Genomic DNA, 22,650 nt, shown 5'->3' on the forward strand with positions numbered 1-22,650 from the left:
TGTATTTAGAAAATGAGCATATGTTTTAGTTTGGAGAACATGCATTCATAGTCATATAATAAAATAAGGTAGAAAATAGTTTCGGCCCTCTTCTGCTTTGTTTTCAAATTTTAAGGGATGGTACTTCTCAAATTGTGTTAGGAACCCTTAGAATCCTCAATGTCATAAGAGTTCTTAAGGAAAAAGATCACTAATAGACTTTCCCAAAATATAGCATTCCCCACACTGCTTAAAAAGCAGAACCCCAAAAGAGTGTTGCATGCATTTACTTATATATACTTGTCAGTGGTTCTTGGTAACAGTAAATACAAGTTCTCAAACCCCTTCATATTGAGGCTGCCCCAACCTTTCCTGTAGAAACTATTCCCCCCTAGGTAATGCTTGTCTAGTGTACCTGCACATGATAACTAATTTAGATCAAGAACTTCAGCAGTGTAATGGATTCTGCCTTCCAAAGGTCTAGTGCAATCCATTATTCTAATGTTACTTTTCTACTTATCTCATGCAGTGTGCTTGCCATGCTGCTGTCGCTCTTGGACAATTTGCTGTGTTCATAGAGTTGCTGAAACAAAGGGGGAAATCACTGGAGGACAATCAGTGAAAATATAAGCACTTCACAAGTATATTTTTCTGTTTTTTAAAGGCATGAACTGCTTGAGGAAGCCCGGAGGCAAGGTTTACCCTTTGCTCAGTGGGATGGGCCAACTGTGGTTGTCTGGTTAGAGGTAAGGAGTCTGTACAATAATGAACTCAGTGCAGCATGGCTTCTAACTTGAAACTTGTAGGTGATTCTCTTCCTGTTTTTCTCCTTGCCAGTTGTGGGTTGGGATGCCAGCCTGGTACGTAGCTGCTTGCCGTGCAAATGTGAAAAGTGGTGCTATAATGTCAGCCTTATCTGATACTGAAATACAACGGGAAATTGGAATCAGTAACCCTCTACATAGGTTAAAGCTGAGACTTGCCATTCAAGAGATTATGTCACTAACAAGTCCATCTGCTCCTCCTACATCAAGAACGGTAAGTTGGAAAGCAATGATGTCTCTTAACTTAAGAGAAGCTAGCATATCTTTTAGAATTCTGCTTTTTGTGGAGGTCTGCATTAAAAAAAGACAAATATAATAAAATAAAAATAAAGTTTGGGATAGTTCTTAGATATTGATAAAATGAAGTGACCTGTTGAAACAAGTTTGCAAAAAGTTATGGTTAGTAACTGTGCTTAAAAAAGTAATGACTGCAGGAAGAATGTGCCAGTTTTAGGCAGGTCCTTGGGAATCATTTATGGCATGCTAATATTTAAAGGCATGTTTGAAATGTTAGGCAACACTAATATTTTTAACTAGATGTTTGTTACTGTAAGCAGGGGTCCACAATTTTGCTCACCATGATGAGTATCCTATGTCCTTCTGTTGAGCATGACAAGCCTTCAGCCTCCCAAATTTGGAGCTGGAGAATGGGGCAAGAATCATTCACACAGTACTGCTCCTTTTCTAAGGCTTTACAAGCACTTTGGAAGCACAGCAGCAAAGCAATCCCCAACCCTCATCTCAGTTTAGAATATTTTGGAGCAGAGATCCCTTTGTGTTTCCGGCTCTGGAGAAGAGGTGTGGGGCTTGATTTTACTGTGTTCTTCCAGGACAATTGGAGTACCTTGTATAACACAGCACAGTTCCTGGGACTCAGAAGGGAGGAGGGGATTGCTTTGAAAGGCACCCAACTTAGATTGGGGATAAAACCTGTCCTGGGGGAAAGGCAGAGTCCTGACAAGTCAAACCTTTGGTTGACTACCAATGCCAGCCAAAATTTGTGAACCCAGTATTTAAAGATACAGTATCACCCTATTTCAGGCATGTTACAGTGGTACCTTGGCTTACAGACGCTTCAGGTTACACACTCCGCTAACCCAGAAATAGTACCTCGGGTTAAGAACTTTGCTTCAGGATGAGAACAGAAATCGCAGTGCAGCGGCAGCGGGAGGCCCCATTAGCTAAACAATTTCAGGTTAAGAACGGGCCTCCAGAATGAATTAAGTTCTTAACCCGAGGTATCACTGTACAGGAAAGCAACCCCCTTTAAAACGTGGAACTAAAGAAAGTTGTACCTGTGTTGTATTCTTGTGTGGGGTGGGGGCACATGCTGAAGACAGGTTGTTTTGCCTGCCACTATTGAATCACATTTCATTATTTACATCTGGGGTGCAGAATGTCAGCCAGTTCAGTGGGGCCTTGATAAATACTGTGCTGTGGATCTGCATACAGATGCAAATCTGCATCCATATAGACTACATATGCACATCTGCTTGTGGGACTGGAGCGAGAGTGATGGTGACTGCGTCTTGTGAATATCTGCTGTGTTTGTAGAGTGATTTGAAAGAAAACTGGCTGACAAAGAATAAGCAGGATCTATTTCATGTTAGGATCCAGAGTTCCTGTGGTCATGGAACAATTATTGCCACGTATGCTCTTGGCTTATATTATGTATAAACTTAATCTGATTACATTCTATTTGAAACATAATTTGGTCTCAAAAGCAACCTGCCTAAACTGAGGTGGTTCACATATAATGCCAGCCATGATTTGGTGTTACATGACTGATCTTCAAACTCTGGTTTGCAATCTTGATTTGGAGCAAAGGCAAGCCATAGTTTTTCGGATGTAACAAAAATCTATGGTTTACCACAAACCTGTAAGTGCTTTGGAGTGTGCAAGGAGTGAGCACATAAACACAGCCTGTTCAAGTACTGCCAACCATGATTTGGCATTGCATGTGAATTGGCACATAGTATACAAGGGGATACAGTATGTTTATCCAGTATTCTGATCAGAAGGATAGATGCACTCTAAGGAACTAAAATGAAGTATCCCAAAGTATTACTTGGCACTGCTAAGTGTAAGGAGTACACATAGAAGTCATATTATGAGGAATTATACTTTTTCTATTGTTGCTTAAATACAGGGTATACATTACGTTACTATTTGAAGGGAAATGTTGCCTGCAGGCTTGCATCTTACATCAGTCTGTACTTAACAATCTAGAAACCATTGCTTTTGCCCATGCCTGCTCCTTATATGTACCTGTTGCTTATATATTCTGCAACCTCTCCTCTTTGTTACTGCTTTCCTTTCATTGGATGTGATTGGTTCACTTTGGGGTCATATTAGACCACAGGAAATGTCTGGGTAACACATGAAGAAATGGAAAATCTTACATCTACACCACAAACGGTTAGTTATAGCACTGAACCTTTTTGTGTTTGCAGTGCTTTTCCCACTTCTTGAGTGCTTGAATCATGTGCCTCTTAATGTCTCTAAAAAGAGTAGAAATATTAATGTAACCTAAATTCTTCTTGGTTATGGCCTATTTTAATTACTAACCTTCTCTGAAATGTATAATTATGCTGTAAAATGTTTTTCCACCAAGGTCATCATGGGGTTGGGAGAAATTATGTGCATTGAAGGCAAAATCAGTGGATTGATTTTGGAACTTAAGATGTTGCCTAATATTTTACTTGGGTTTACAGCTAAATGCTGCTTCTTGTGTGGATAAACTAAGCAGCATGTGGTGTTTCAATTTTCACAAGGGTAAAAATATATTGAGAAATTCCTATGTACATAACTTTGAATGCATGATGCTTGCATTCCTAACAATTAGCATGCCATTATTTTGCCTTTCCATTATGGCCGCATTCCAGAGGTGTCATGTTATGCGCAGAAAGGATTATGTACACTGTTCATTGCTAGGATACATATACTAAATATGCCATAATTTTATTATGTATTTTGTGGTTTTATATCTTGATTTTATTCTGTAAACCGCTCTGAGACCCCCAGGTGTAGGGTGGTATATAAATTCAACAAATACATATAATAATAATAATTAATAATTAATAATTCAACAGCCATAATGCTTGTTTTGAGAAGTTTATTGAAGTCAAGCCTTCTATAGGTTTGCACAGTTCAGCCATTTGATTATTTTTTGCACACTGGACTGCGGCCATCACCTTGAATTTTCTTGCATTACTAAACTTAGAAATACTAACATTTGTGTGTTCTTTTGCTTTTCTAATTACGTAACATCAGGAAGATGTGGAAGGAAGCTGGGCTCAGGTTGGAGACTTTTCTTTTAAACCTTCTGTGTAAAACATCAAAGTTTATTTCACCATCGAAAACTTATTTTATTTTTTATTTTTTTTTAAATTAAATACATTGAAAAACATTTTTGAGGGGAAATTAATGAGTAAATATTTCAAATGTTAATTCGCCCAAAATTTATTTTGAGAAATTATTTGTCATGGAGGTTGGCATTATATTACCTACTCTTGAGGCTTGTTCTCCTGGAGTTCATCACAGGCTTGTGATAGCATAGCAACAAAATGTGTGCTTTCTGCTGATTTTTGTTTCTGTCACAACGCATTCAGATTAAACTAAAATCTGTTTAAATAAGTTAATAACTTCTTTCTAACAGCAGCCACTTCCCACTTTGTGTAGCTGGTTAGTGCCAGTGATCCACATTGTAAACACGTGAAGGGATGGCTTCACATGACATGGTAAGCCAAAATATGACTTCAGTGAGGCTGTGCAAACATGCAGGGGAGCTCAGAGCTCATTTGCCCCTCCCTACTCATTTTTACAACTGCACCGTGCTGACTAAGCTAAAGTTTGGCTTTAGTGTATCATCCGAATCAGGAATCATGGTTAAGCCACTCTCTCACTAATCATGAGCTGTAGCCAAGAACAAACTTCTCTATAGCTCGTGGTAAGTCAGGAGAGAACTTAGTTTTGCCCAGGTCAAGGCGGCAGGATGAAGGTCCAGAGGAGAGGAAAACAGCTCCTCTCCAAGAGCAGGTTCTCACAGTCTTACTAAGTCATTGTTTGCCTTACCCAGTTGTGCAAAGCAGGTCAAAGTTTGAAATGAGGAATTGAAATGTACCAGGAAGCTGCAGCCCTGGCACTATCAGAGAGTTTGACGATGTGCATCTTCAAATCATTCTTCAGTGTACACCGAAGTAAATGTTAATTGCTGTATAAATAAAGTGTGAAGTGGTTTTAATTTTTAAAACATTGCTTTGCATCTTCAGTAGCTACAACCTCTTTCTTGTGTGAAACTGTAAGGCACTGACTAAATATTTTACATCTTCTTATTTACAATTACACTTCAATGGTTTTCTTTTAATAGACCTTAGCCTATGGTGATATGAACCATGAGTGGATTGGCAACGAGTGGCTTCCCAGTTTGGGGCTCCCTCAGTATCGCAGCTATTTTATGGAATGTCTTGTTGATGCTAGAATGCTGGACCATTTAACTAAAAAAGATCTCCGTGGTCAACTTAAAATGGTCGACAGTTTTCACAGGTAAATAGATTTAAAATAGTCTTTATTAATGAGCATTTTGTCTGTGCATTTCAACATATTTTCCTGATGCCTATTTCTTTTTTAACCTTTTAACAGAAATAGTTTCCAGTGTGGCATTATGTGTCTGCGTAGATTAAATTATGACCGAAAAGAACTTGAAAGAAGAAGAGAAGAAGGTTTGAATGAGATTAAAGGTAGCCATTTTCTTTTCTGGATTTGGTGGCGCTGTGGTTTAAACCACTGAGCCTAGGGCTTGCCGATCAGAAGGTCGGTGGTTCGAATCCCTGCAACGGAGTGAGCTCCCATTGCTTGGTCCTTGCTCCTGCCAACCTAGCAGTTCGAAAGCATGTCAAAGTGCAAGTAGATAAATAGGTACCACTCTGGCGGGAAGGTAAACGGTGTTTCCGTGTGCTGCTCTGGTTCGCCAGAAGCGGCTTAGTCATGCTGGCCACATGACCCAGAAGCTGTATGCCGGCTCCCTCGGCCAGTAAAGCGAGATGAGCTCCTCAACCCCAGAGTCGTCCGCAACTGGACCTAATGGTCAGGGGTCCCTTTACCCTTTACCTTTATGAGAAGTATATGAAATCATGATTCTATATTCAGTATTTTCTGTTGCTTGAAAAATCTCCAAAGTTGCAAGTATGTTCAATGGTAGATTCATGCCAGTGTTATATTTTGTATAGAGCTGGTGTTTATGAAGTCTAGCATGGTATTGTTAGGTCCTGTGTTCAGAACATTTTGACTGCATACTGGAACCACTGGAATCTATGGTGTTCTATCTAAAATATCCTTGAACTAGAAACAAATGCCTATATTTCTTTTCCTTCCTAAACAATTATATGTACAACTACTGGCCCTATTCATTTGAAACTTTGTGAAAGAAGGAAGAATCTGCGCAATAAAAAACTAGTGCTGTTCTGATCTCACCCTTGTGGTGCAATTTAATGGGGCAAGATGCTGGTGTTCTAAATGGTACTTTCTCCTGTAGTTGCAAGAATACAATAGATAATGATGATAATAATAATTTTTAATATGCCGCCCATCTGACTGGTTGTCCCAGCTATTCTGGGTGGCTTCCAACAAATTAAAACACAATACAGTGGAACCTCGGGTTACGTACTCCTTATGAACACTTCAGGTAATGAGCTCCGCTAACCCGGAAGTAGATGCTTCTGGATGCGAACTTTGCCCTGGGATGTGAGTGGAAGTTGCGCACCAGTGGTGTGACGGCAGCGGAAGGTCCAATTAGCGAAAGCGTGCCTCGTGTTAAGAACGGTTTCGGGTTAAGAATGGACCTCTGGAACGAATTAAGTTCGTAACAGGAGGTACCACTGTATAACATCTAACTTGAATGGAATATTTGACCAAAGGGAGTGGATGAAATTAATATAATGAAAGTGCATTTACAATTCCAGTGAGAGAAAAATGCTAGGCATCAAAAGAGACTGGAATAGCTGCACAAGGAGCTTTGAGGTCAGATTTCGAATGCTATGGATGTTTTTGTTTCTTTAAAGGATACATAAAATTTGCTAAAATTGTGTTTTAGAGACTACTGTGATTAAGCAGAATTCAAATTCTTGAAGCAAACAAATGCAAAATAATTAGTGTTTACTAATATTTGCATTACAATATTTTAATATTAAGAGCTGTATCCAACACACAGTGAGCGAACACAGTAGATTTCAGTTCACACAACAGACTGAGCTCATGCAATGATATTTGGTCTTTCTTTCCTCCCCTGCTGCTACCTATGTGCCTTCAAGATCTATTCCAGAGTGTTGGGAGTGTTGGCCCAGAGTGCTGGGCTCTAGAACAATTTTGGGGGGATTACAGGGGCGAGGGGGAGAAAGGTTTACGTCAGTTGCCTTGTGCAATGTTAGATTCCACTCAGTGTCTACAGTGTTGAAGGAATATTTCATAAACATTATATGCCAGTATCAGACATTTAGCTGCTTCATTCCTGGTGTATTTACAGTCCCATCTGTATTTGGTGCAGAACAATGCAAACTGTTGACAATGTATAAAATATGTACTTCATTTGATACTAATATTAATCAAGTGACAATGCAGTCCCAACATTTATTTCTAAGTTTCAATAGTATGCAGTACTGGAACCACACCTGAAAGAAATTGTATTTTATATATATTGTCAACTTTTTAGTGACTCACAACTTTACTTCCCCCCCTACAGATGTCCTTGTCTGGGGCAATGACAGAATGATTCACTGGGTGGTGTCGATTGGTCTCAAAGAATATGCAAATAACCTTATAGAAAGTGGAGTTCATGGCGCACTTGTGGCCTTAGATGAAACTTTTGATTACAATGCATTAGCTCTTTCTCTACAAATTCCGACTCAAAATACACAGGTAATAATGAAGAAATAATTTGTTGGAGATGATTCTTACTCATTATCAGAATATAGCACTGAATAAGAATTTGTAGAGTGTGGCCTATTTAAACCCTGGAATCCTGTATTGGTGTCAAAGAGCATAATGAATCTGTGGGATTGGGATTTAACGTTTTTTAAGGCAGAAGTGGGAAACATATGTTGACTCTGGGTGCCAGATCTTCAATGTCTTATACATATAGATTCTCCAACTGTAACCCAAAAGTTTGAAATAAGTTTTGCTGATTCTTGTTCACTTAGGCTCGTGCTGTGCTGGAACGAGAGTTCAACAACCTTCTAGTTATGGGCACAGACAGGAGGTTTGATGAAGTGAGTATTTTGGTTTTTAGTTCTACGATTCCATCCAGACTTTTTATTTGTACATACAGCCACCACAAGTTAATGAAATCCTGCAGCAAGTCTTGGGCTCAGTTATGGGGACTTTTAACTGTAGTGTGTTTTTAGATTCCCCCTCCTGCGCAATTACTGCCGAGGGGTGCAGTCAAGGGGCTCCTAGACAAGTGAGAAGATAATCTTTCCCCCCTCTGCTGTCACAGCACCTAAGATTAAGAACAGTTTTCCTGTGCAGGCAGCTGACTCACTGAGTTCAAAGATATTTCCACTATTGATCAGTTTCTTTGTCTTAAATTTTAGGAACTGAGTTCTGTATAACCATTTCTTCACTGTTAGATGTTCAGCATTTATAAATCACCAAGAACCTTTCACTACTTTATGGTTGTATTCAACATAGCACTAAGGTGAACATTCTGTCAGGGCAAGGATTTATCCTTGTGCAGCAGAATATGTCCTGTCCACCTCCATCCCACCAGTGCGAGCAGATTTTAAGGATGGCACAGGCTGCATGCTGGGAGGAAGAGTGGGTGGGAACCCCCTGTTAATCCTTGCACTTTGTTGTTTAGTCGTGTCCAACTCTTTGTGACCCCCATGGACCAGAGCACGCCAGACACTCCTGTCTTCCACTGCCTCCCGCAGTTTGGTCAAACTCATGTTCGTAGCTTCGAAAACACTGTCCAACCATCTCATCCTCTGTCGTCCCCTTCTCCTTCTGCCCTCAATCTTTCCCAGCATCAGGGTCTTTTCCAGGGAGTCTTCTCTTCTCATGAGGTGGCCAAAGCATTGGAGCCTCAGCTTCAGAATCTGTCCTTCCAGTGAGCACTCAGGGCTGATTTCCTTCAGAATGGATAGGTTTGATCTTCTTGCAGTCCATGGGACTCTCAAGAGTCTCCTCCAGCACCATAATTCAAAAGCATCAATACTGAGGCAATCAGCCTTCTTCATGGTCCAGCTCTCACTTCTGTACATCACTACTGGGAAAACCATAGCTTTAACTATACGGGACCTTTGTCGGCAAGGTGATGTCTCTGCTTTTTAAGACGCTGTCTAGGTTTGTCATCACTTTTCTCCCAAGAAGCAGGCGTCTTTTAATTTCGTGACTGCTGTCACCATCTGCAGTGATCAAGGAGCCCAAGAAAGTAAAATCTCTCACTGCCTCCATTTCTTCCCCTACTATTTGCCAGGAGGTGATGGGACCAGTAGCCATGATCTTGGGTTTTTTTATGTTGAGCTTCAGACCATATTTTGTGCTCTCCTCTTTCACCCTCATTAAAGTTTCTTTAATTCCTCCTCACTTTCTGCCATCAAAGTTGTGTCATCTGCATATCTGAGGTTGTTGATATTTCTTCTGGCAATCTTAATCCTGGCTTGGGATTCATCCATCCAGACTTTCACCTAGTTAGTGCAAAACGTTAGTTCAGTACTGCCCGTAGTGTATTGGTTGTGATTCATTTTGACATAGGTTTGCTCTGTTCTATCTCACTAGAAGCAAGTAACTCTAGTCCTCTAACGAGGTTTCCCAGGAAGCTCCACAAACTTTTTGCAGTGCAGGTTTTTTTGTACAAACCGCACCACAAGTGAGAGAAAACAATGTCTCTCTTCTAAGCTCTCTGCACATTCTGGAGGTCTCAGAAGAGACAGAATCTTGTTTCACTTGCAGGGAGACTTGTGTAAGTAAGTTAAGGAACAGGAAGGACTCCAGCTGTTTTTTTATTGAAATTTCCAAGCAACTGACAAAAATCTCCACCTCTCATCCAAGCCATTTGTTCTCGCTGCATTTAGGAAGCTTGGGGGTGAAAGTGGAGCTCCTTCTGACATGCATAGCAGTTTGAAAAAAGGGGGAGCAGGGAAATTTCTGTAGGTTCCTTTTTCCTTTTCATGCCACAGTGCAAGTGAGAGGAAATGCCTCTCCCAATGTCCTCTCTGCATGTGCCAGAAGATTTGGTTTATGGAGGGAATTGAGGTTAATGAGGACAGGTAGAAGTTTGGTAAGCCTAGTCAATATTTGTTAATCCCTATTTTAACATAGGAGATTTAAAACATTTAAGTAGACTTTTCCCTCCCCTTGAATTTGTTATAGCTCTGCATTTGTACCATGTTGGGCAGTGATCATGGCATGTTTTGTTTTTTGGATATGTCAGGCAACTGCAAGGAAGAACTATGCCTTCTCTCTGTGTTGTCTTAGTGGGAATAGTCACCACACTTCCTGCGCTGAAGCATGGGGAGAAAGTGGATAGAGAGATATTTTTCTGCCTCTCATAATACAAGAAAACTGGGTCATCCAACAAAGCTGAACATTGGAAGATTCAGGAGAAGCAAAATGAAGTAATTCTTCATACAGCCTACAGCTGAACTATGAAATTCACTGTGGAGTAAATATAAGTTGCTAGGAAGCACTAGTGGGAAAGAGTGCTGTTGAATTCAAGTTCTGCTTCTGGCCTTCCTTTAGGCCAGGCACCCCCAAACTTCGGCCCTCCAGATGTTTTGGACTACAATTCCCATCATCCCTGACCACTGGTCCTGTTAGCTAGGGATCATGGGAGTTGTAGGCCAAAACATCTGGAGGGCCGCAGTTTGTGGATGCCTGCTTTAGGCATCTAGTTTACTGGTGTGAGAATAGGATGATGGACCAGATGGGCTTTTGACCTGATGCAGCAGGTCTCTTACATTCTCAGGACATGTGCCATTAAATGCATCTGTATGCCACTTCTACGTATTCAGGGAATAAGCCCTTCCAGTATAAGAGTAGCTTGAGGAATTTATCTCAAATGTGTACTAGTGAATCTGTTTCCCACTGCAACCCCTGGCTGTCCTCTTCTGTTTTCAGTCCAGTAGAACTGGCCCAAAGTAGCACACTAACCAAAACATAAAAACGGTCAGGTGTGAATAACTTTTGGATCATTTAGTTTAGGTGGCAAAGTGCCCACTTAACCATGGGGAGCAATGGAGGTGAGGTTAGGGCTTTTCTGGAACTGAGGTTTGATGATGGTTATGCAGCACTGGAAAGAACTGAGCAGTCATATAATCGAAATTAAAAAAAATTAAAGACCAACTAAGTTTGTTATTGGTATGAGCTTTCGTGTGCATGCACACTTCTTCAGATATACTGAAACAGAAGTCACCAGACCCTTATACCGTATATAATGAGAGGGTGGGGAGGGTTATTACTCAGGAGGGTGGTGGGAATGGGTGATTGGCTGATAGGTGTGGTAAACCTGTTGACGACTGTTAAGCTTTGGTTTTAAAAAAGCAGACTAAACATATAAGAGTGAACAGGGACAAATGGAAAGGTCAAATTTTATAAGTGTTGGTTCATTTTTGTTCAGTATCTCAACAGAACAGAGCACAATATACATCCTCCAATCTCTCTTGGAGATCTGTGGATGCTATGGTTGCATGGATGCTATCCCTGGCTTGCTTTGTTTATGAGACAGCTGAGTTTCTGTAAATTGTACTCCTTCTCAATGAGTTTAAATATATTCTTGATTTTATCTCAAAAAGGATGATTAAACTATTGAAAGGCTTCCTAGAGGGAGAGCACAAGAGGGTGAGGAGGAGGAGTTGTGGGATGAATGGTACAGCTGTGTACTGTAGCTTTCTACTTCTGAGAAGAGAGCTGGTTGGAGGGGAATTCACAGAAGGAAAAGGCTTAAAAAATGAGAAATATAACATCACTTTGTCTTTCCTTCCTTACGTTCTGTTGGAAATGCCAAAGAAGGTGATGGTGATTCAGTGAGGTGCAAGACAAACCAGGAGGGCACTTGCAAACTGGGTGGGGGACAAGGGATACTCAGGGGAAAGGGGCGTGGTCAGTAGAAAAGGGAACTCAAATTCAAGGGAATTCCAGCATGCCAGAGCTGTTAAGAATGAGTGGAAAGAGGTTTGATGGACAAAAGGGTAGCCCTGCAAAGGCAATTTCCAGACACACAAAAAGGAAGGCCAACTGTCTTGTTTGACCTTGTTTAACAAAAAGGTAGTCAGCTTTTCATTGTTTTTTTTGAAGTCCAGTTTACAATACTGCTTGGAATAGCACTCTTTATTTCTCAGGGCTGTAGGTAGCCAATTAATAGGCAGAATGGTGATTGAATTAGAACCAGAGGAGAACTGTAGTCCTGGAGATCTTAAGCTATTTGAATCACACTCTCGTCCACATCAATGAGAATTTTGTGGGGAAATCGCAGCTTGATTTGTCTGTCCAGCTAAATTTTTGCTTAGCTTATTTTCTCAGACAAAGCAAAAAGGAAACTGTTCAAGGTGCACAAAATAGCAACAGAAGGCTGCAGAAACTTTTATTTTCTGCATTAATTTGGAATTCAGTACAGTACTGGATATTTGTAATTAATGTAATGTCTGCTAAACTTGCTTATCATATTGCATGTAGTTTCAAATTCCTATTAGATGGGGGAAAGATGAGTAAACTTCTTTCCTTCAAAGACTGAGAGCTATGGGATAGTCTTTGAAAAGGATGCATGAATATTGGATTTTTATACATCACCAATAAAACGATCAGCAACGTGCAAAATATGTGGCTCCAAAGCATCTAAAAATCTAAACCAAAGCACAATGTTTAAAGCCCTCTTGAATATTATGGTTGTGTTGTATATTAATTATAAATTAAAGTGTATTGCCTTCTTTTTCATGTTCAATCTTTGTTACACTTGTTAATTTGATAGGATGATGACAAGAGCTTTAGACGAGCACCTTCATGGAGGAAGAAGTTTAGACCAAAGGACATCCGGGGTTTAGCAGCTGGATCAGCAGAGACTCTCCCTGCAAACTTCAGAGTTAACACCTCAATGTCTTCACCTTCTATGCAGCCAAAGAAGATGCAAATTGATGGTAATGTAGTGCTTATTTTTTTAAGCATGATGATGATTTATGCCTGAGGTTGTAAGTGTAATCATCTGCTTTCTGTGTATGGGGAGTGGGGAGGACTTAACCCTGTGCATGACTTTCAGTAATGCTTTTATTTGTCAGTGAATGATGGCAGCATTAGTAATACTATTTCAGCATTAATAACTGTTGACTTTCTGTGAGATCTAATGAAGCAAAGTTTAGGATTGTCTTCAAATGATTTAGAAATCTTTAAAAAAACATTTATCTCTCTGTGGTAATGGAACACATCTGAATCTATTATCCATGTAGCACATATGAAATATTGTTGCATGCAATCCACAAAGTATTATTGCTGTACATAATCAAGTTTCAGCTTAGCTTGTATGATGTTCTGCTCCAGTCCTCTTGGTGGATAGGTATAGCTGTAACTGGTAGATTCTACCAGCTATGCAGGTCTTACCAGTAAACAACCTGATTCCTTAACACAGGGTGGGGGGGTCTCTGGCCCAGATGCGTTCTCTCAGTAAATGTCATTAGCCAAGACAACCAAGGCAGGTTCAGTGATGTGACCAGGGCTAAAGTCAGATTGGAATGGATCCAAGTGATCAGCTTTCTCCAAGCATTCCTAAGGCTGGACCACCATCACCTTCTCAAACACCTTGCTCTAAAACGGTATTATTTGCCACTGGGCAATAGTTTTAATACTTCTGGGTCCAGGGAGGTCGTCTTAATGAGGGGAAGCACAGCTGCCTTTCTCAGGGCAGATGAGACATCTGCCATAGTGCCATCTCTCATGTTATATAGAATTGTAGAGTTGTAAGTTACCAAGGTGGCGCTGTGGTTAAACCACAGAGCCTAGGGCTTGCTGATCAGAAGGTCGGCGGTTTGAATCCCTGTGACGGGGTGAGCTCCCATTGCTTGGTCCCAGCTCCTGCCAACCTAGCAGTTCGAAAGCACGTCAAAATGCAAGTAGATAAATAGGAACCGCTACAGCGGGAAGGTAAACGGCGTTTCCATGTGCTGCTCTGGTTTGCCAGAAGCGGCTTTGTCATGCTGGCCACATGACCTGGAAGCTATACGCCGGCTCCCTCAGCCAATAATGCGAGATGAGCGCGCAACCCCAGAGTCGGTCACGACTGGACCTAATGGTCAGGGGTCCCTTTACCTTTTTAAGTTACCAAGAGGATGCAGGTGGCACTGTGGGTTAAACCACAGAGCCTAGGGCTTGCTGATCAGAAGGTTGGCGGTTCGAATCCCTGCGACGGGGTGAGCTCCTGTTGCTCGGTCCCACCTCCTGCCAACCTAGCAGTTCGAAAGCACCTCAAAGTGCAAGTAGATAAATAGGTACCGTTCCAAGCGGGAAGGTAAAAGGCGTTTCTGTGTGCTGCTCTGGTTCGCCAGAATCGGCTTTGTCATGCTGGCCACATGACCTGAAAGCTGTACACTGGCTCCCTCGGCCAATAACGCAAGATGAGCGCCGCAACCCCTGAGTCGGTCACGACTGGACCTAAAGGTAAAGGTAAAGGGACCCCTGACCATTAAGTTACCAAGAGAGTCATCTAGCCCAACTCTCTACAATGCAGGAATCTTTCGCCCAATGTGGGGCTCGAACCCATGACCCTGAAATTCAGAGTCTCATACTCTACTGACTGAGCTGCCCCCTATCCTTAACCTCTCTTCATTTTGGTTAGTTCTTTTATGGGCTATGCTAGTCAGGTATATGGAGAGGAACTGTGTCAGTATTGGCACAGGAGCATAGGGCTGGGAGTCACTTGACCTTAAGCATCTAAGTGAGAAGCTGCCTTGTGAATATAGCTAGTACGAGGCTTATAAATTCATGACCCCAGGCACCACATTGAATGCTGCTCCAGGGATAAAGCTGTTAATGCACCAAATCAGAGCATTGGTCTATTAGTATTGCTTCCAATTCCTGAGGCCCTCAGCACACAAAGCGTGTCTTTTGCCATTGAGCTATGACACCTTTCCCAAATTTGTGATTGGGGCGTGTGGTTGTTATGACCGACTTAGGAGAATGGAAAGTATATGCTGGTGTAGTTTTGTGGGCTGCAGCCAGTTTGACAATTAACAGTGGCCCTCAATATGTGCAAGGTTTTCCCATCCTTTTCATAAAGTGGCTTACAAATACAAAGTAGTGAATATGTAGCCAATTACTTTACATTCTGTGTAGCTAACATTTTGTAACTTTATGGTGTTACTGTAACTGCATTGATATGTGATTCTAATACTAACTGCATGCTGTGTTCTGCATGTCTTCCTGATTGTTGGAATAGGCAATGTATCAGCAACACAAAGATTGGATTCTGCTACAGTAAGGACTTATTCATGTTAAAGCCTTTTATTGGTAAGTAACAGTGATAGCCTCATTGTGGTGCATGGATGTTTTTAAAGTTACAGTATACAGTCATACCTCAGTTTAAGTACGCTTTGGTTTGAGTACTTTCAGTTTACGTACTCAGCGGCCCCGTCTGGAACAGATTAATCCACGTTCCATTACTTTCAATGGGAAAATTCACTGCAGGTTAAGTACGGACTTCCAGAACCAATTACACTCATACTTCAGGTTAAGTACGCTTCAGGTTGAGTACTCCGCTGACCCGTCTGGAACGGATTAATTCATTTTCCATTACTTCCAATGGGAAAGTTCGCTTCAGGTTAAGTATGCTTCAGTTTAAGTACTCCGCGGACCGTCTGGAATGGATTAATCCACTTTCCATTACTTTCAATGGGAAAGTTCGCTTCAGGTTAAGTATGCTTAAGGTTAAGTACAGACTTCCGGAACCAATTGTGTTACTTAAACCGAGGTACCACTGTACAAATATTGGAACACCTGCTTGACATCTTTCTGGTTGCTGTCTGTGGCATGTTGAAGTCCACATTGATTCAGAAGATGTCCCCCAGAACCACAAACTGCTGACCAGCCTCATGAATTTAGAAAGCAGTTTTGCGATTCAGCCAAGCAACTGTAGAGAGGAAGTTGGTGAAATATTCCATATACAGCACCAATATATAATCCCCCTTTGAACAGCTGTCATACCTAGTCCCCAAACTACTTTTTAAACTCCGTAGTTTTAGACAGAAGTTTGAGTTCTGTGGGGACACCTTTTGAAAGGCTCTGGGCACAGGAGTCATACCCCCTCCTGTATTTCTGATGTCTTTGTGAAATGGGCAGTATATAAATATTTTAAATAAATCTACATTAGATAATTTTTAAAAAATAAATATTTTCATGCACTGGTAACTGTACTTTCAGCACCAGGCTTTCTAGTTTGTTTTTGGAAGATTGAAAAGGGGGAAACTATATGTAATGTGCAAATAACTTGTATTGGGGTTTGTAGTAATGTAAGTACAAATACATCTGTATACTTCAAAAATTTTATTCTGTTGTACTGGGTAAGTGAATGAACAAAAAGCTATGCAGGGTGCTGCTCCTTACCATTTAAAATTCTGTCCAACCCTTAAGGGCTATAATCCTGCTTTAAGAAATAAAGGCTGCCTTCATGCGCATAACCAAGGGAAGGCAGGGGGGCAGCCTGGCTACGCCCATGGCTAGATTAACCTCTTCAAGTAAACGGTTTGGTTTTTATTTAAAACATGTCTGCCTTAATTATATCTTTGGGGAGACAGTGCATGGGAATACATAACATTTTATTCTATATATAAGACGAATTTATAAAATATTCTCGTTCTTCAAAAGCTACCTATAGGAAAGTGCTTTACAGCTAGTTGTACATCTGGTGCAATTGCACTCGTGGGGCCAAGAGGAGTAGCCCACTGGTGCTGTGACACTTCTGAGTAAAGTCATTCCATACAACTGATCAGCTGTTGGATGGGGAGGAAAAGGGAAGTCTGGGCAGAGTTTGGTTTCCCCCCTTCCTTTGCCTAACAGTCACTTGGCACTGTGACAGGCTTCCACTGCCTCCCTTGATCGAGGCTGTGAAAAAAGAGTAAAACCGCATGTAGTCTCCCCTCTGTTCTTGTCATTCCTTGGATTAGAGAGATGGTGCATACGTTTCCCTGTCTTGACTTCTGCAACTAACTGAGTCTTACTTTATTTTCAGTTTATCCCCACTATTTCTACAGATGACCTGAAACATTTTGAATTCAAAGACCATATTTTGGAAACAATTCAAATCTTTAATCTTGTTAATACTTGTTAAATCAACACTTTGAAATATTTTATTACAGAGTTTTTAATTAGATGAATTTGTGAGTACTATAGAGAAAGTATTTTAGACTTAAATGTTTCTTATATTTATGTAAGTGTATGTGAGTCTTATTACTTACCTTTGTATTCAGTCTATAAATCAAATTACTGCCGATTTGTTAATTTTAGTCTCTTCTATTGAATGTACTGTAATGCTTGTATGTATCTACCCCTATAAGCAATGTAGGGTTTTTGTAAATTATGCAGTTATTGTAATTATCAGTAATAAGTTTTTAATAATAAACCCAGGTGAAAAGGATTTTACTATCTTTGTAAAGGTATCCTGACTCAAGCAGTATATATATTTTGCCATTTGGAAAATGCTAGCTAGCTCTAAAACGTTAAATAAATCCCATTTTTTTCAGAGAAGCATATGTTTATTAATAAAGTGGGCATGGTACCTGCTTCTATTTCCGTTCATAACTGTATGTTTTCCACCTAGCATATGATTTTAAAGTGGATTTATTTAAGCCTTCTGTTCAATATAACTTGCTTTAAATGAAATTCTAAAATGTGGGATTTATTTGAATACTATGAAATGTGTGAGAGACCTGGTGAGCTCCTTTATAACTTCTTTTTTGTGGCTATATTTGTACAGTCTATGTTCATTGACTGAGCATAAGCCATAAGCGGAAATATTTTCTCTTAACTGAGGATAGCTCCTAATAGTACTCAATAGGCAACGAAGTGCTCTTCTGTATTTTGATGTGAAACTGTTTTTCAGAAAAATACCGAACTGATGCAATTCTTCTAAGTGGACCAATCATGATGCGCAACTGTCTCATGACGAAAATGCTGATGGCCCATGAGGCTAAAGCGTGTAGTAGTGCAACTATTAAAAAGGCCTTATTTTTCTTATGCCATCTTTTGCATATATTTATAAACTTGTTTTAAATTCTGGACAAAAATTAATTGTTAATAGTGTTAGCCATTTCAACCAATATAAGTAGAAAATGCATCATTCGTTTTTTAAAATAGCATCTTAAGATGCCAGCGAGGAATGAGTTCAGATTATGGTGCATTATTTATTATGCAATAATATATACAGCATGTCTTTTTCTGTTTTGGTTTTGGCTCTTTTTAATTGTACGACTGAAATTCATTGTTACTGTTCTGTGTTTTTTTTCTATTAATCTTTTATGTGTACTTCTGATTATGTAACAAAATATGTACAGACTAAGTACTTTTGAACTATTTTTATCACAGTATTATTTATTGCTTTCTTCAATAAAGTACTGAAGCATTTTTTCCACTGCCAACAATGGGGCTTGAAGTGTTTTGAAGTCAAATTTCAAGTAATTAATTGATGTAGATGAGATTTCTTGTGAAGCATCGAGTCATGTTCCTCTTTGCTGAAACCAGCTTTCCCCAGCCCAGGTGCCCTCCAGATGATTCTGGAGCACAACTTCCAGAATTAGACTACAACTTGGGTGAGGCTGGTCTAAACTGAGGCAAGTCCCATAACCTTCAAGACACTTAAGCTATTACCTGTGGCGTAGCACAATGTGGTGTTCTAGTAGCTTTGCACTACAAATCCCATTCTCCTATTGCCCATGCTGGCTAGGGACTGATGTGAATTACCCAGAACATCTGGAAAGGACCGTCTATGCTGTGTCACAGTCTGTTTACATTCGTAAAGTGTAGCCCTGCATTCGATTGCGGCTTTGATGTTAAACTCCGTTGGACTCCAGTGCAACTTCAGAGTAAGCCTGCATAACAATCTGTGTGCAGGATTGGAACCCTGCTGATGAAAATTTGTCTCAAAATGTGCCATATAAAACAAGCATTTCTAGAATGCTTTAGTAAGTACCGTAGGTTGCTTTTAAATCTTTTGAAGTTCACCCCACTGATGAAACTGCTGTTGCCTTCTGCCATCCTCTTGTTTTCTAAATGGCTGCTTAGCCCTGTGACCAGGAGCTATTGTCATGTAATCTGGGGATTATCCCTCCCCCTTTTTTCATCTGTGCTATTCTAGCACTTTAGTTTAGAAACAGATTAATATTTCTGGTAGCTATAGCAACTCTATGTTGAATGTGCTTTCCTCAATATTGAATGATACTCTCTCTGCACTCATTTCAATACAGATGAATCACACATTTCCCCTAGCTTTTCCTTTCCATCTCAGCAGTTCACAACTTGCAGCTCACATTTAGAAGTGCAAGCACAGAATCAAACAAGACAGCTATTTGCTGCCCTAGAGGCAAGGAGTTACAGCTTCTTTTCCTTCCATACTTGCATCCCAAACCCTGGAAAGGAGGAAGATTAATGTTCCCAGCAGTTTCCCCTTGAATTCTGTATCAGTATCTTAGACCTTGGGTAGTCAGTGTGGAGTCTGTGGCAAACTCCCTCAGTAAAGAAGGGAGCAAGGTAACATGACCAGGTTGGAGGCACGTTAAAATTTAAACCCCCCTGACAATTATTCTTGAGAGGTCTGAGATTCTCTGTACATGGTAGTGTTTACTAATGCAGCAGCAAGGATTCTTTATATAAAGGAAAACCTGAGGCCACTTACCCCTCAACCAGTAGATCAAAGTAAGAATGAGGCATGTTGGAAACAAAAGTCGAATTTTATTTATACACATTCAGTGAGGGTTAAAGCTCAGTGATTACTCTGGGAAGGTACAACTTTGTTTCAGTCAGATCCCTTTACAGAAGTAATTAAGAACTTTACTTAAAGCTTTATTTTAAACCTGTTTCTAATTAAACTAATTGTTCCAAGAATGGTTGTGTTCTACTCAGCCAGTAAAACGCTTTCAGACTCCTCCTAGAATCTTTTCCTTCCCCTCAGAGAAATAATCTGGGTTGCCCAGCCTAGCGAAACCCTAACCACCCAGCCAAGCCTTTAAAAGCCTAAAATCCACCCAAGCGCTATCTGACCATTTCTCTCCACTCCCTTGTGATTGGTTGACACACACACCCAAGCCCTGATTGGCTTATGGGTCTCCAGGAGGATAGTGCAAGGCCCAGTGTCCATAAGTGTCCTCCAGATAACTATTCCCATCATCCCTGACCATTGGCCATGTTGGCTAGGGCTGGTGAGAGCTGTTGTCCCACAGTATCTGGAGGGCGTTACATTGCTTAGCCCTGACTTAGATACGTATGAGCCTTTCCATCACTTGAGATCTGGCTGGCTCTTCTCCCCGTGCCATAAGAAAACCTTTCTGCTTCAATTTTGTGGAATATTCTCTCCTGGAAACAGTGATGCTCTCTGGGCAGAAGTCCAGGGCCCTGTTCAGACACACAGAGAGAGCAGGGCTGGATTTGCACATTTTGAAGCAATGCGATGAAGCAAGCGATGGTGCTAATACTCGGAAATCTTGTTTAGGTCAGCCAAAACAGTTTTAAGAGAAGCTTTTAGAAACTTGTTTTTTTCCCCTTTAGCATATAACAGTCATGTTCCGAATTTCATTCAGCTATAAATTCCATAGATGGAATAAAGTTGCTTTTCTAGACTCTTCCTCACATTTTTACCACCATTAAACTGTATTTGTGAGTCATTGCTCTTCTTTCCCAATGGTGTAACATCTCTCATTTACCCTAAAAAAGGTCTATAGGAAACTGTATCCTATAACATTTGTTTTTAAGTTGCAGGTTTCCAAAGAGTAGAAAAGTGTTCCTTAACAGTTTCCAATACACACATACATGTTTTTAAGCAGTTGGTCTCTGCTCCTTGCCCCAAACATGAGTTTCCAACAGTCATCGTTGCTATTATTTGGAGTTCAATAGACAACTTTTTAAAGCTACTTTTTAAAGCATGGATCTCTGAAGTTTGGACTTGCAGATGGCAAAGAGAGTGTTCTGTTTACCTATTCTTCTCATGCACATGGCAAAAGCAGCTAGAGTGCTTCCTTCTTCTACAGGAGCTTGGCTGGTGAGAAGGGAAATAACCTGAGGCAGAAAAGTGGCAGTGACCCATTATTCCAGGTCAAAGACTGTTGCTTTTGTCCTCCCTCTGCTGAAGCCCTGGATCCCCCCAGCTCCTTTCCTCCTCATCTGTGATGGCCCTACACACAAACGGTCATGTCAGGCTGTAATTTCGGGGGCAAAGTGCCATCAGTATGCTAATGATACTCGGCTCTATTCCTCCACAACATCTCAATCGGGAGAGGCCGTGCAGGACCTGGACTGGTGCCCAGACACAGTGGTGGGTTGGATGAGGGGGGAAAAGTAGCTTTGAATCCCAGTAAGATGGAGGCGCTGTGGGTGAATGGTTTCCTGTGTCTGAGAAATTGGCCTGTTGCCGCCCCTGGATGGCGTTGTGATTGGAGGCCTCAGTGGCTAGGAGTGGCTTCTATTTGCTTTGGTGCAGCAACAGGATCGGGATAGCTTGTTGCTCATTAATTTTCAGGCGTTAATGACTTCAGTATTGGATTACTATGCAGGGCTTTCCCTTGTGCTTGACCTGGAAACTGCAGCAGGATCGCTGACAGGAGTGAGACCCTCTCAGCATATAACACTCTTGCTCAGAGATCTGCAGTGGCTGCTGGGATGTTACCAGGTCAAAGTCAATGTGTTACTGTTAGTATATGACTCTCAACAACTTGAGGCCAGTTTTCTTAAAGGAGGGCCTCACCTCATATGTGTCGGCCACTTCAGTCTGTGGGACTAGCACTTTTACAAGTACAATACAATGTTTATTCCACGCTGGCAAGAAGCCAACCTTTCAGTGTTGCACCACCTACTACCGTATATGTACTTTGGAATTCTCTGCTCATTGTTATTAGGCGGGTGCCTTCTCCAAATGGTTTTTCCATGCCTACTAAAAACTATTATAGTTCCAGCAAGGCTACCCAGGCATGCAATCTTAACATGCAATTTGAATGCATCATTTTAGTATGTAAAAGTGTTTTAAAATTCTAGATTTTATTTTAAAGCTTATTTTTTATGTGACTTGTTTTTAATGATTTTTTTTGAAAAATTAATGTTTTAGGCTATCTACTGTGTAAGCCGTTTAGAGATCTTTTGTACTAGTGGCTGTATGCAAATTTTGTTAAATAATCACATGCCCATTTTAGCGGGGAGCCAACCCTACTGAAATCAATGAGACGTGGTTTACTTTCGGATAGACGTTGTGATCCAATTGCTAGGAAATTTCCCGCCCACCGACCTGCCGACTTTAACGCCTGGGTTTTCCCACTCCCACCCTCTGAATGGCAAAAGGGGGTTTGATTTGCACGCTTTGGTAAGAAACGATGCTCCGCTAGCAGGCTGCGGACCCGAGCAAGCGCGTTAGAAAGAGCCGGCGCTCGCGCCGAGCAGAGAAAGGGTCCGGGAGCTTTTGCATAGGAAAAGGGGCGCATCGCGGGGTTCCCAATATAGGCGACCCCCGTTTCCGCGGACGTGCTGCAAAGCCCGCCCGGAGCCGAATGCCAACCACCACCACCACCGGCCGCTCGCTTTAGTCCTCTCCCACCTGATGACGCGCTGTGATGAAAAACAGGAAACGGGATCTTGGGAGAGGCGGAAATTGCAGCACCAGCCGAGTTAGGAAGCCCCAGCA

General features: G+C 41.1%; 1 protein-coding gene across 6 annotated transcripts in view; it reads left to right on the plus strand.

Annotated features, from left to right (window-relative positions):
- The window catches only part of PPFIA1 (PPFI scaffold protein A1), a 58,644-nt gene extending 40,232 nt beyond the window's left edge, over positions 1-18,412 (plus strand). For 2 of the 6 annotated variants that reach the window (XM_035116917.3, XM_035116935.3), the window contains 11 exons: positions 644-725; positions 817-1,017; positions 3,159-3,221; positions 4,077-4,103; positions 5,173-5,348; positions 5,445-5,542; positions 7,540-7,715; positions 7,997-8,065; positions 12,763-12,928; positions 15,217-15,287; positions 17,005-18,412. In XM_035116917.3, the coding sequence (XP_034972808.1) occupies positions 644-725; positions 817-1,017; positions 3,159-3,221; positions 4,077-4,103; positions 5,173-5,348; positions 5,445-5,542; positions 7,540-7,715; positions 7,997-8,065; positions 12,763-12,928; positions 15,217-15,275 (1,117 nt within the window). In that variant the 3' untranslated portion in view covers positions 15,276-15,287; positions 17,005-18,412. The remainder of the gene's footprint in view (positions 1-643; positions 726-816; positions 1,018-3,158; positions 3,222-4,076; positions 4,104-5,172; positions 5,349-5,444; positions 5,543-7,539; positions 7,716-7,996; positions 8,066-12,762; positions 12,929-15,216; positions 15,288-17,004) is intronic. The other 4 variants (XM_035116926.3, XM_035116953.3, XM_035116962.3 and 1 more) reach the window with 2 other exon arrangements.
- Positions 18,413-22,650: the final 4,238 nt, after the last annotated feature.

This window comes from Zootoca vivipara, chromosome 1, assembly GCF_965207765.1.
Source record: "Zootoca vivipara chromosome 1, rZooViv2.hap1.1, whole genome shotgun sequence".
NCBI lineage: Eukaryota > Metazoa > Chordata > Lepidosauria > Squamata > Lacertidae > Zootoca > Zootoca vivipara.